This window comes from Polypterus senegalus, chromosome 2 (assembly GCF_016835505.1).
Source record: "Polypterus senegalus isolate Bchr_013 chromosome 2, ASM1683550v1, whole genome shotgun sequence".
Classification (NCBI taxonomy): Eukaryota; Metazoa; Chordata; class Cladistia; order Polypteriformes; family Polypteridae; genus Polypterus; species Polypterus senegalus.
The window spans coordinates 80,669,798-80,684,339 of NC_053155.1; the positions used below are offsets into that span (position 1 = coordinate 80,669,798).

Below are 14,542 nucleotides of genomic sequence, written 5' to 3' on the forward strand. Positions count from 1 at the left end.
CTAGTGGTTAAGGCTTTGGATCTTAAAGCACAAGGCTGCTGACACAGAGCGACTTGCCTGATTGCCAGTTCTTATTTAAGTAAGTCATGCATCTTCTCTGCACTTTTAAAGTGCCTTGTGATTTTCCTAATTATGAAAAGGAACTATGTAAACTAAAAGCTGCTTGTTTGTATTCAGATGGAGGTGTCCACAGCCAGGTTTGCTCTCAAGAGAGATGGAGGTTTGTCCCCACCTCATCCACTAGCAAAGTAAAAATGGCCTAAGATAGGATCTGCGTCCGATTAGCCCAATGTGGCCACTTTGTGGCTACTTTTTAGCAACTGTAAAGGGTCTTTCTCACCAAACCCTGCACCTCCACCTGCCCTCTGAATATCACAATCATCTACTGACCAGCATGTGAAGGATGCACCCTAATGGCAGCACGGCACAAAGCAGAAAAAAAACTGGAATAGAAATGAAGTGATGATGAGGATGACAAGCAGGAGTCACGCTCTGTCATTTATGCCTAAAAAAGCCCTAAAGTGGCACGGGTTACTCAGACATACAGTATACTGTACAGCACAGTAAGCAAATGAGTCTGAACACCAGCCTATATGCTGGTCAGCCCCACCTTGTCTGTGCTGTTTCCATGTTATTTGTCCCTTGTGACACAGTCACACCCAGGCTTTCGGCTTGTGCCAGAGTCAGGATTTAGGATAACTCAGCGTGGACTTCCGCCATACTGAATGGCTCAGCTTGCTTGGCATATCGAAGACGAGCAGTTGCCTTGTTATTAATGTGAGCTTTGAAGTTGCACATTTTAAATCTCTGTGAAGTGATGTGGTGACAAAGCTGTAAAAAAATGTTGATGAAATCTGCATAGCAGGCCTCCTGCCAGAGACTTTCAGGATGGGCCATCGTTATAGGCCGAGTGACAACTGGGCCGACGACGGACCAGGTGGTGCTTATCAAAGACCCGGCGTGATGCCCTCTGGCCAGTCTGGCTCTTTCACTAAATTGCCTGATGGTAGCATGTGGCTTGTCTGCTTCTGTTAGGAGCAGCCAACCATAGAGGAGTGATTCAGCACTATTACCAACAAACCAATCCTTTGGGGAGGACAAAGATTATGAGGAAGGCAAGCCAAGTGTCACCCAGGAGGGCCAACACAGCATTTCCGTGCTGCGCGTTCTGTTACACAGTTTTGCACCAGCTGGCTGGCTGGTAGAGACTACAGGGTGTTGTCGGTGGCAAAAGTGCCTCTCCCATGCCAAACTAGTCTGGAGATGTAAGGTAAAATAAACAGCATGGACCCAACGAAGGACACTCATTCTGGAAACTCAGCATCTGACATGACTGAGAGACACAGAGGGAGTCAGTGTCCGAGGTGAGAAGTGACATGACTTGTGGACACAATGGAAGTGAGCATCCGATGTGGAACGTGAGGTGACTCAAAGACAGAATGGACGCCAGAGCGTCATGCACGGTAGACTGATGCGACTTGATTTAGGTCTACCCAAGGAGCCTGCAGATGAGCTGGGAGGTGACATGACTTGACTGGGAGTCGGTGCATACTCACAGAGAATGGGGAGGGGGTCTGTCACTTGTCTGAAGCACATACCAGCTGACCTGGAAGGCTCCTGGTGACTTTGAATTGCACATACACAATTGAGGTGACTTAGATTGACGACTCATCCATAATCAGTAGCCACTACGAGCTCCATCTAGTTCTGTAGACTTTTTTTACTATTTGTTTAAAAAGGAAACTGGATAACAGTAAAGCAATCTGGGAGAGTTATTTACTGTGTCTTACCAGTCGCCCGCTCTCTGAGGTATCTGCAGGCATTAAACATATTCCTGGATCTTTTTAACACTGCTGCCAATGTGGATTTAAGAGCCGAGGGATCTCTTTGTGTTAGAAGATCGTTCAGAATCAATCAGGCTGATTAGACAGGAGTGTCAGAATGGCAAGTGTGACACGGCTGATGGCCTCCAGCCTGCGTGCCACTCTTACAGATAGGACTTTCCTGTATTCCAGCTCCTCATTGATCTCTGTAAATCATGGAACCTTCCTTGGTAATGAACCCGGTGGTGCTGATGTGATGTCAGGAAGTGAGAGATGTGAATCATTTACTTTGCATGTTGCACGTCAGGAAGCCTCAAATAGATGAAATCAAATGTGCCAGACGTTCATTACGATTGGTCGGCACTTTGTCACTGAACGTGGGCCTGTCTGTTTTCTCAACCTGCTTGTTAGATTTTAAAGGTAAGAGCTGAAGGTTTAGGCACTACGCTAGCTTAAATGGTTTAGCGCCTCCCAGAAGAGCCCAGAAAGCAACAGTTAATGGATTTGTCTCAAAATGCAGCACCGGCTATGTTTTGAGATTACACCTGCGTCTCCTGCCTGTTGAACTTGCACAGTCAGGTGTGAGCCATTGCACATTTTATCAGGTCTGACTCTCAAGCTGGGCACTTGTGATGTTCCTTTCAGTCTTTTTCTTGATATCATTATGACTCTGCAATTATGGCAAGTTTGAAATAGCTGGAGCTCGCTGGTAAATACAGAAAACTTCATCTGTCTGACTGGTTTTGTGCTCACTCACATTTAAGGGACTTAGAGCCTCTTAGTACAGTCAGTTCATTGGCACAACATGCTGAGGGCGCATTGTCAATCTGGGAAGAACATTACCAATAATAGTAGGTATGCTTTCTGGAACCAGCGCTGCTTTCAGATTTTGCAAGCAGATGGATCTCAATATTCATGTGTTAGATGTGTAAGATCTCCACCAAAGGCACATGGTAAATGAAATCTTTAACACTGGCAGGAGAAGCACAGTAAGAATTGTGATCTCACGTAGCTGGCACCTCACCACTGCAAGCACTGGTGTTCCTCTGTAATGGTAAATTGAGTTCCTAGTGGTTATCATACTGTCAGGCAAGCCAATCCAAAAATGATATTGATGACCTCACTTGGGCTACATCCACACTACTACATTTTAATTTATTAACAACAATCTCCATCCATACTTGTGTTCTCATATTGTTTGCCAAAGTAAGTAAGAACAAAAGGTCCAGAAGGAGCTACCTTAAACCAAAACTGCAAACAAATCCAAAAAACACATATCCAGAAGGCAACCTCAAAAACAAAGAATAAAAGGTCAACACATCCAGAGAAACAACAAAATACCATAATCTCAAAAGCACTCATGGACACCACTAAGCACATTCAATGAACCACAGAGGACTGCTCATTTCCTTAGCCTTTACAGGGTTGAGGGCGGTCCCTTGACAGACTTTTGGGGACCCAACCACAAAATACAAGGTACATGGTAGAAAAAGCATGGACACATTGAGATAAAACAATACAGACAATTAATTAAAAGCTCAGAATGCAAATAAATACCAAAAGTAGCAATGTTAACCTGGACAAAAGAATCCAAAAAGAACCCAAAAAAAATCATAAAATTGGAATTTAAGCACAAGCAGTGAGGTGTGAAATGGAAGAAGAAAGTTTGCCGAAGATCAATGAAGACGTGAAACTCAATGGTGAGTAAGATTCACCATAAAGCTCCCGTAAGGGATGTTGGGTCTTTTGGACTGAGAGTATAGATGTTGCTTCGCTTGGTGAAAAAGGGACAAAGGAAGAGAAGTAAAGGCGGAAGTGGTGTCCTCAGATTCCAAGACAAGCTGAAACCAGTGGCAGTTTAAACTTAATGGGTCCCCCATGAAGATACAACATTGAAATATATGTTCACGTCTACAGACTTCAAAAGAAGACCCCCGCTCTGACCTCTGAAATCGTTTATATTTCCAAAAGTTTCTGCTTACTTTGAACGGGGATGCCTCACCCCCGCTTCCGAAATACTTTACATATACAGTACATTGTCATCTGCAGACTTTACAGGGGGACAGCATACATCTGACGAGAAACATGAAAAGAAATACTTAAGCGAACAACGTAAACAAATGAAAATCATATGCATCAAATCATGATAAATAAATGTAAATTTCACATTATTGCTACTGATTTCCTATTCTGATCAAAAGAATACAACTTTTTGTAAAATTGTGTTTTGCAATTACAGTCAACAAAAGCCAAGTCACTAGGGAAAGCAGAAGAAAACAAGAATGTTTAACTCATGAAAAGTTGTGTACAGCATGTTCAACAGTAGGTGGAACTGATGAGTCGCACAGTATGAGGGAGGAACGATCTCCTCAGTCTGTCAGTGGAGCAGGACAGTGATGGCAGTCTGTCGTTGAAGCTACTCCTCTGCCTGGAAATGACACTGTTCAGTGGATGCAGTGGATTCTCCATTATTGACAGGAGTCTGCTCAGCGCCCGTCGCTCTGCCATGGATGTCAAACTGTCCAGCTCCATGCCTACAATAGAGCCTGCCTTCCTCACCAGTTTATCTTCTTTATGCTGCCTCCCCAGCACACCATCGCGTAGAAGAGGGCAGTCGCCCCAACTGTCTGATAGGACATCTGTAGCATCTTATTGCAGATGTTGAAGACGCAAGCCTTCTAAGGAAGTATAGTCAGCTCTGTCCTCTCTTGCACAGAGCATCAGTATTGGCAGTCCAGTCCAATTTATCATCCAGCTGCACTCCCAGGTATTTATAGGCCTGTACCCTCTGCACACAGTCACCTCTGATGATCACAGGGTCCATGAGGGGCCTGGTCCTCCTAAAATCCACCACCAGCTCCTTGGTTTTGCTGGTGTTCAGTTGTAGGTGGTTTGAGTTGCACCATTTAACAAAGTCCTTGATTAGGTTCCTATACTCCTCCTCCTGCCCACTCCTGATGCAGCCCACAATAGCAGTGTCATCAGCGAACTTTTGCACGTGGCTGGACTCCGAGTTGTACTGGAAGTCCGATGTATATAGGCTGAACAGGACCGGAGAAAGTACAGTCTCCTGCGGCGTTCCTGTGTTGCTGACCACAATATCAGACCTGCAGTTCCCGAGACGCACATACTGATGGTCTGTTTGTAAGATAGTCCACGATCCATGCCACCAGGTATGAATCTACTCCCATCTCTGTCAGCTTGTCCTTGAGGAGCTGAGGTTGGATGGTGTTGAAGCTGCTCCAGTGACCTAAAAATGTTATTATTATTACTTGACTGACACCTTTATACAAGGCAACTTACAACAATTGGTTACGTTTATTATCCTTTTCCAATTTGAGCACAGGCAGGTGAAGTGACTTGCTCTTGGTCAGACAGTTGTCAGTAGCGGGATTTGAACCCACAGCCTCAGGGTTTGACATCCGAGCTCCAAAGTCTTAACCACTGCAACACACTGCTTGCCAATAATATTAGCCCTGGGTAAAAGAAAACAAAATCTACAAATATTGAGTATAGAAGAGCACTTTCAGTAGTTAGCTAGTTACACAGTGGCTCTGATATACCCGATTAAACAGTGGCACTGTTACCTACACGATTTCACAGCCAAAGTTGGGTAACCTAGTAACAAATAAAATGACTTTACCTCTTGTAATACCAGTTACAAGGTAATGACGAGTTTAACCTAAACTAATGGCTCTTAACACATCAAGGACCCATCCCAGGCTGGATGGCACTGCTCACACTTGCATACATTTGGTTGTCAGTACACTTTGTGTGCCTGGTGTTCCAAGTGGCAGTCTGACCAGACACATATACTAACTTGAAGCGGTGACAGCAGTCACAGGACACAAGTGCTAATAAGAAATTCAAACTCCATGTGGACACCTTAGCATTGAATTGGTAACACAGATTAAGAGAACTTCTGTGTAAGTAAACTTCATAAGTGCACACAATAGTCTGGCTCAGGGTGCATTATGTTATTGGGCTAGTGGGAGTCCTGTAAATTACCCAGTAAAACACTCGCTTTATAATAAAGCTGTGCCTCTACGGGCAGCCCTGCACTTTGGCCTCCTTAGTGAATGAAACTGTTCTGGTGTCTCTGGGATATATTTGTGGGGACAGTGTTCTGACGTGTACTATCATTTTGTTGTACATCTGCACACGTGCCAGTACTGCCATTACCACTAGTTTGTGCTTGGTAATCAAATTTGCTACACATTCTCTTCTTTTGTCTCTCTACCTCTGGGAAATGAATACCCTGTACAAAATCTTATGATCAAGTGGTAACCCTTCAATCAACAGGGGCACAGTGCTGGGCACCTTTCACTCTGTATTGTACGCTGCCCAACCAGAGGCTAGGTGGCCAGTTGGGCCACATCTGCCCTGCTTTAGTTGAAAACCGAGGCCATTGGGTGAATAAACTACCAAGAAGAAGAGGAAGTCTGTTGGTGTGAAAGACTGACTAGATGATTATACTAACATGAAATGTCATCTTGTGCTATGATTACTATTTTATATGGGGGGTCATGACTTTATTAAGGGGCAGCACGATGGTGCAGTGGGTAGCGCTGCTGCCTCACAGTTAGGAGACCCAGGTTCGCTTCCTGGGTCCTCCCTGAGTGGAGTTTGCATGTTCTCCCCGTGTCTGCGTGGGTTTCCTCCCACACTCCAAAGACATGCAGGTTAGGTGCACTGGCGATTCTAAATTGTCCCTTGTGTGTGCTTGGTGTGTGGGTGTGTGTGCGCGCACCCTGTGGTGGGCTGGTGCCCTGCCCAGGGTTTGACTCCTGCCTTGCGCCCTGTGTTGGCTGGGATTGGCTCCAGCAAACCCCCGTGACCCCATTGGATAATGGATGTATGGATGGGTGGACTTTATTAAGATTATAATAAAATACAATTGATACTGTATCCAGCATCTATATATATATATAATTCACTAAAGCAAGACACCCATGGAAAGCACGCCGGAAGGGGAGTGGATTCACTAAGCCACCGACAAGTAAGACACCTATGGTGCACACAGGAAGGAGTCACGCCCACCAACTCCAAGAAGTAAGCAGTCTTTAAAAACTAAGTTTTCGGTTACGACGCTCCACCACGTGCTCCATAGCAAACTGTTTTACGCGCTACATACAGCAATTCGCATCCGCGACAAACATGCGTCTTCTTAGATGCTCCTGCAGGAACATGGAAAGTCTACGTGAGTCACCGGTGCTTCTGGACTGTGCAAAGACGACAACGACTCAAGTGACGAGTTGGAGGTGGGCACATGAACGATGGCGGTCCGCCAGTTTTCAGTCACGGAAGATTGTGTGTTGGTTTGTTCCGTGCATTGTTATAATGTTGCTTTTCTTGCTGATTTATTACATTACCGATTTTTCAAATGTTAATTTTCTCCCTGTGCTTAAAAATCATTAAAAAACCGGCCTGATTATGCGGTGTATGGTACGCCGCGGGTTGGCTAGTATATATATATATATATACTAGCTGTCCCCCCGTGTCTCTGCCCTCATATTATGAAACAGGACAGCAAGGAGGGCCCTGCTTGGCTCAACTACTCTTCATGTCACTCTTCTCTCTTCCCCCAGCCTGTCTCAGATTAGCGCGAATACATCACTCCTGCAAGCGAACTATGATTCTTAACGCAATGAGAGAAGTCACAATATCAACCAGATTGTTCAAGCAAATCATAGAAAAAAGCTTGATTTAAATCCGTTAAGTAGTGGACAGACAGACGTTGGATTTTATATATAGAGAGATATGTCTAAACCTTGCTTTTCAATGCAGTTTTCACTCCCATACACAGGGCACACAACTGAGGGAAGCCCACAGAACAATACATTCCATTAATTCACTGTGATCTTCATCAACTGTACGTCCATCTTCATGGTCAGTTAGAGGCATTTTTGTAAGCCGGTCTATGAGTTAGGCTGTGAGGGTGAATTTATACCAAATTCTTAAAAGAAGCCAATGAAATAAGAACAGACTTTCTGCCAACCATTGCTATACGTGGAATGTTTTCTGCTACCCAGCAGTGCACCTTAATAGCCAAACGCTATTCTCCTTAACTGTCTGCTGTTCATTTCTAAACCAATGACCAATGCTCCATCTGATTCTTCGGTTTGTTGCCTCAATTACCAACTCCTTACGTATTTAGTAAAAATGTAACTTTATAAGTATGTAACCCGGGCTTTGGTGTATCCAGACTCGTAGAGCGCTAGTTATTTTTCACTTGTAGCTACAGCCACACAGTCGGTAAGAGGTAGGGATTTAACTAAAACCGCTCATTTTGTAAAGTTCAGTGCCTTGGCCATCTCACCACACGGCCTGGTAAAGTTTACTTAAAATGCATCCAGCACTGTGAGCTTGTCAATGAGAAGCATGCTGTATGAAAATGAACTGAATCGACTAGCAGACCGTGACTGGAAGGCTAGCAGACTAGCTGTCTTTTAAATATGATGATGTATTTGGCTCATTTGGTGTGCAGTCTGAAGGAGGCCAATGGTGTGCCACGGCCTGCTGTTGACGTCAGTGGGAAACGGGTGTGGCGCTCGATGGTGGATGTGAGTGTGTATTGTAAGTGGAAAAAAAGATCTGAAGATATTTGATCAAAGTGGTGCCACTGTGCAGCAGCACAGAGATATCGTTACAATCTGAAGTCATTTATCTGTCATTTTCGGTTAACTGCATTTCATTTTCCTCATTCAAAATGAACATTTTTTTATTTGTTTTACTGATTTGTGTATGCTTCCCAGACATCATTGTTGGTAACTGGTAATAATTTAGCAGCACATTTTGTTAGGGCTCATTTGTTTTTAACACATTCCTCTATGTGAATTCACAGGCGCCATTTTGTATTTAAAAAAGAGAATCACATTTTTGTTTATCTGTATAAAAACCTAAAATAATTAAAAAGAAATAATCAGACACTTTCAGAGAGGGAATGTGGTACTTGGTGACTAGGAGTGTGGAAAAAAGAAAAATGATGATTAGCTTTCCTGTGTTTTATTTTTATTTGAGTGTGGTTTTTGTACTCTTAAGACTTACTTGTAAATTTGTTTTGGAGCTTTTATTATTTTTATTGTTGTGTCACCACATTACCATTTTAGGTTTGTGTTTTGTCTGCGATCAAAGCCGTTTTTTGTGGCCTTATTTACTGCTGCCGTGACCATTGTGATGTGCTGACGTCAGCTTCCTTGGTCCTGGTATTTGATCACTGTGGCCAGTGCACAGGGTCCTGAGTTTGTCTAAAATTCCATCACAGATATCAAGTACAGTTAGCCATAAGAAACACGAGGACATTGGCCACATTCGAGTTCGCCCCTGCTTTATGTTTTGGCTTCGATGGTCGGTTTTGTTTGATTCTCTGGTCTCCTGACCTCACTTCTTCATCTTCTTCTTCTCCTTTTGCTCATTATTTAATCTCTGGCTTTTATCTTGACCACTGGGGGCTCAGACCACTCTGACATTCAGCATCTTACAGTCTGTGCCAAAGCACTGCGAAGTGTCATTGAGCTTACAATCGGCTTTGGGTATTCATCAGTTAATTCAGGTTTTATTCACGGTTCTTTTGTTGAATCTAATGGTGACACTCTGTACCACTAGTGCATGTCTCCATAGCTTCCATAACCTCCGTTTTTGTATTTTCAGTCTGTTTCAATGGCAATGTTTCAGTATTTCAATATGCATTGCTTCGTTTTTGTCATCCTAAATGAAACGAGTGCTTGAATAGTGCAATGTTTCTTTAAATTGGCATGTATTGTAGTAGTGGACTGGGCACCTCTAACAACGCCATCTCCACATCCCTGATTCAGACAAACAGCGAGGTCACTGGGTGCCAAGCACCTCCTAAGATGCCATCTCCAACAGTTTAAGAAGCCATGTAACTGACCGCCATGTACGTCTTCTGTTTTTCTCTCTCCACAGATGCTGCAGAGGAATCCAAACCTACTGAAAGTGCCCAGCCAGATAAGGTACAGAACGAAGAGCCCAACGCCGAACAGGGAGACGCCTAAGCCCGAATGCCGGCTCGCTCCAAGTCTTCTGATTGTGTGGACCGTCTAATTATTTTTTTTTTGTGTGGGCAAAAACAAAAAAAAAAGAACAAACAAAAAGTTTTTAAACAATTGGCAGGAAAGTTTTGCAGTCCAAAACTATTTAAAAAATAAATAAATAAAAAAAGCGTGGCTTCTTTTCAGTGTTCTAGGTGTTGTAATGACAGTTTGATATGACCAATCATTTGGAAATCTTCTTGCACTGTATAAATCAAAACAAAAAAAAAAAGTTCTTCTGGCTATTTTTCATGTCCCAGTGCGTGCAATGTCCAGTTTCAATATAAGGAGTTCAAACTGTAAGTGAACAAAATGGTTTCATTTCAATGTGATGGGAATGACCTATTTTTTTTTTCCGTTTGTTTCCAGAATAAAGCAATGTGCCAATTACACTGAGTGCGCCTTTCATTTCTAACTCGCGCCCTGCCAACTGCGCCAGGCAGGAGGTGGCACTGACCGATTTGTCACTGACATGCTGTCGGAACGATGGGGCGGGTAGGGGCGGCATGTACCTCTAGTACCCAGACAGTGGCGTCCTCGGAGTGATGGATGGCAAGGCAAAGGAAAAAGAAGGAAAGTGCGTGGAGAAAGAGGAACGGCGTGAGGCCTCTGAGTTGTCTGTGTGCCCACAACGACACATTTTAAGAAACTTTTGGCAATTAATATTGCTGCACATTCGTTCAATCATCCATTATTAATCTAATTATAATCAAACATAATAGAATAGGAGACAGTAACTACCATTATGTTGGATATATTATTACTAAAAAAAGGATAGAAACTTTATCACTCAAATAGGGGGAACTAAAAGGTAGTGGGATACTAATAAGGGGAAACCGAACACCAGTGAACAGTTTGACAACTATAAAATAAACTCATATTGAGCACACAATACATACATATATATTGAGAAAAACAGATTATCTTTATAACAGTTGAATGAAAAACTATAGAGTGTGTGACCAGTAGGGGGCGCTGCTGCCTCTCAAACCTCAGACACCACCACAAAAACACAAGTCACAGATTCAAATAAACAATTTACAATCCACAATACCTTCACAATGGCTCTCAATACACTTAGTTCCTCTATCATCTCTCCCTTTCCTCTCCTCCACACCTCCTTCTTTGTCTTTGTCCTCCTTCCACCCGAATTTGTGACTCGCCCAGATGTGGCAGGGTGGTTCCTTTTATCTTGGAGCTCCAAGTACTTCCCATGCCAGGGAGGGTCAGTCGGAAATCCCAAAGACCACGGAGCACAGCTAATAATAGCACCCCCTGGTGGCACCCAGGGATCCCCACAGGACTTTGCTAAGGCACTACAACTCCCAGCATGCCCTGCGGATGTCCACTGGTGTTCCTACCTCCAGAGATGCTGCCATCTAGCAGTATGGGGGTAATATGTAATAATCCAGCTCCCCCTGTCCTCCCTTTAAGATGGCCTCCCAGCCAGGTAATATTCCTCCATCTAAACCTGCCTGGATGCCAGCTTAAACATTCTTCTGATGGCCCTAGATCCTGGTGTAGCCAGGAAATCTTCTGCTTCTTTCCATGTCCATTTGGCACCTGGGCCTCACGGCCAGGCATGGAAAGGTAGCCCATTGAGGCAGGGATGCCAGACCCTGCCTGCCATCCATCACAAGTGATATCAGATGTCTGACAAACATACAGAAATAGAATAACAACAAAAACAAATAATACAGGGAAGAATATTATCATTCATAACTATACTATTTGATGGTGACAATGTGAAATAATCATACTAACAACAAAGTATGGAGCCCCTAAAAGTACGTATTACTTGTGCGCACGTGAAACTATCTCATACACACAAGATCGTTTTTACGTGTGAAGCTGAAAGTTTCACTTGCTCACAAGATCTCTTAGTGTATGCACGTGATAAGTATTTTCAGGACACACGTGTCCCCGTAGGGGCTCCAGTAGACCTGTTCTTCTTACAGTAGCTGTAACTGTTTTATTGTGTACCGTATCAAAAACATGACATGGACATGGAATTTATAGACCTGGATTTTACGCGCAGTCGTTCCCATAAAGGCATCAAGACATTCAACGTCTTCCTCTGGAACATTTCTTGACCTCAAAAGATCTTTAAAACCAACAGTCTCAATCATTCATGCCTTCTGGGATTGACATGATGTGGCCATAAATCAAAGGTATTTTTGTTCTGTCTTTCCCATGCACACATGGTATTTTCTACACAGAAGACTTTCTTGTGTGTTTGCAATAATATGAAATTTTCTTATGTGTTAAATAAAAAACAACATGTCCCTTTAGGGGCTGCGTAAAAGAGTAAGTTAACAATATCAATCAACAAAAATGATGCAGTCTCATAACTCACAACTTTCAACCATAAAATCAGAAAACACAAAGAAAAAACACGTCCCAAACTCAGAATTACTGCTCATAAACCGGGCCTGGTCTCTCGAGTTCAAGTTTGTTCAACTTCAGATTAGGACGTCAATTCAAGATGGTGGCATACACCATGAATAGTAAGTACAATAACACAATGTATTGATTTCATTTGTTTATTAGAAGAATTTACTTTAAATTAATCACGTAAATACATAATACTGAATATTGAGAATGTTAAAAAAATATATAAAAAATATATAGTAAGTTGGTATTGGCTTTTCTTTAGAAAGTGTACAGTTGATTGTCTAATTCTAAGACAAACAACTGTGACAAACTATAAAATTAGAAGATAAAATCCCAAGATTAGTTTCCCAAACAGAAAACGTCACCTTTGCCAAGATGTCAGCCCTGCTTCACCTCGCTTCCGCCACGCACTAACTTATGGCATCTGTGATTCGATAAACCATCTGACAAAAACATGACTTCTGGGGTCCAATGGGCTGCTTTGGGCCATTCTTACCTGTTAAAGCAGTCCAGAGAGGATGTAGATTTTATGGTTTTTCAAAACAGTATGACCAATTTGAAAAGAAACTCAACTTGGTCTTCATTTCTAATATCTCCAAAATGACATAGAGTTGAGTTATTTATTTATTTATTGTTGTATTTAGCCTAAGCCTTGTGTTCAGTTATTAAATAATTGTGTCATATTTGTACATTTTGGTCTCCTTCCCAGGGCAAAGCAGTGCACTGTGGCCTCTACCTACACAACCACTCAGCAAGTCACAACATACATAGATTAGCATGGGGCCCCTATGCTCTTGTGCCCCCAGGGAACTGCCCAGTGTGCCCATACGTTAAGACGGTCCTGTTCTTTCCTCTCATTCTGGGTCACTATGCAAGTCCTAGTTACATATCCTATACTGCATCGGTTGAACTTTTGTTTTGCCTTTCTAATCAGAATCCCCTACCTATCCATCACACCATACCTGGTTTTTGAACCTGCCTTGCTTGATACATTTTCCAGTTTGGTTAATCCTATTAGTGGTTTGGTAATATCAGGGTCTAGGCAGGGGTCTCTGGTCAGAGCATCGGCAAACCCCTGGGCCCACTCACATACATTTCCGCATTTGAAGTACAAACATGGAGAGACCATGCAATCTCCACACTGGTTTGATTGAGCAGAACAAGAACACATCCAAGAGGACAGACAACTAAACAGCAAGTGGACCAGGAGAGGAAAATTCAAGTTTCAGGGGATCCCCAAAAGAATCTGCATGAGACACGGTAAGACTAAAATATCCAACACACAAAGACAAATCCAAAGTCTCAAACACAAAAGCAAAGTTATAATCAGAATCAACACAAAATCTTCTCAATATATTTCTTTAGTTTTGAAGTTTTTCCAAAAATTTGCTACTTGCGGCCATTTTGAATACCATCTGTAATTGTGACATGACATGTTAAATGACGTTGATCATGTGACCGCAAGGCACCATAAAAACGGCAAAAAAAAAATGCTGCAGCTTGTGACGGGCGGCCAGGTCCCATGCCCAGCCAGGACGCCCCTTCAACATATGTTCCAGGGGAGCAACCATGGGCTACTCACTACCTCCCCTGGGACGCTTGGTGGCAGCCTCCCTGGCTGACGATGGTGCCTCAGTTTCCTGCAGAGCTCCATGGGAAATGGAGTTCTCCACAGCCCTGTTGGGATCTGGGGGGCCGCCAGGGTGTGCTGCATGGGTCCCTGAGCCTTCTTGGACGACTCTGCAGCCCCGTTCAGAAGTGCAATCGGAAACAGGTGATCAAGAACCTGGAGCACTTCCGGGTGAGCTATAAAAGGGGCCAGCAACCACCACTCAGAGGCCAGAGTCAGGTGGAGGAGGACAAAGCTTCAAGGGAGGAGTGGTGGTGCTAGAAGGGTGTATTTGTGATTGACTGTGTTGTGGCTGGAGGGATTACGGGGAAGACGTGGCCTCCAGCTGAAGAAAATAAAAATTCTTTTGTGTCTTTTACACGTGCCCCCATGTGAGTCTATGCCCGGTCAGGCGCAATATAGCGTCCTTATATCACAAACTATAGTAAAATAACAAAATATAAAAATAAAATATGACAAAATAGCAATCTAATAATTAATGAACAATGAAATGTGCTGAGCCCAAAGAGACCGCTAGTAAGGTGTGGAGTTCAAATGTCAAATGGCGCACATGTGAGATGGCACTTCTGACCAAAGCAGCAGCATACAAGTCTGGTCAGTCTGCACCTGAGGGGCTGGCGGGACGGAGTTCACCACCCACTTGG

At 43.3% G+C, this 14,542-nt stretch overlaps 1 protein-coding gene across 1 annotated transcript in view; it reads left to right on the forward strand.

The window, feature by feature from the left end:
* gap43 (growth associated protein 43) overlaps positions 1-10,264 on the forward strand; it is a 65,039-nt gene extending 54,775 nt beyond the window's left edge. The window contains exon 4 of the mRNA XM_039746240.1: positions 9,750-10,264. Coding sequence (XP_039602174.1) covers positions 9,750-9,838 — 89 coding nt within the window. The 3' untranslated portion in view covers positions 9,839-10,264. The remainder of the gene's footprint in view (positions 1-9,749) is intronic.
* Positions 10,265-14,542: the final 4,278 nt, after the last annotated feature.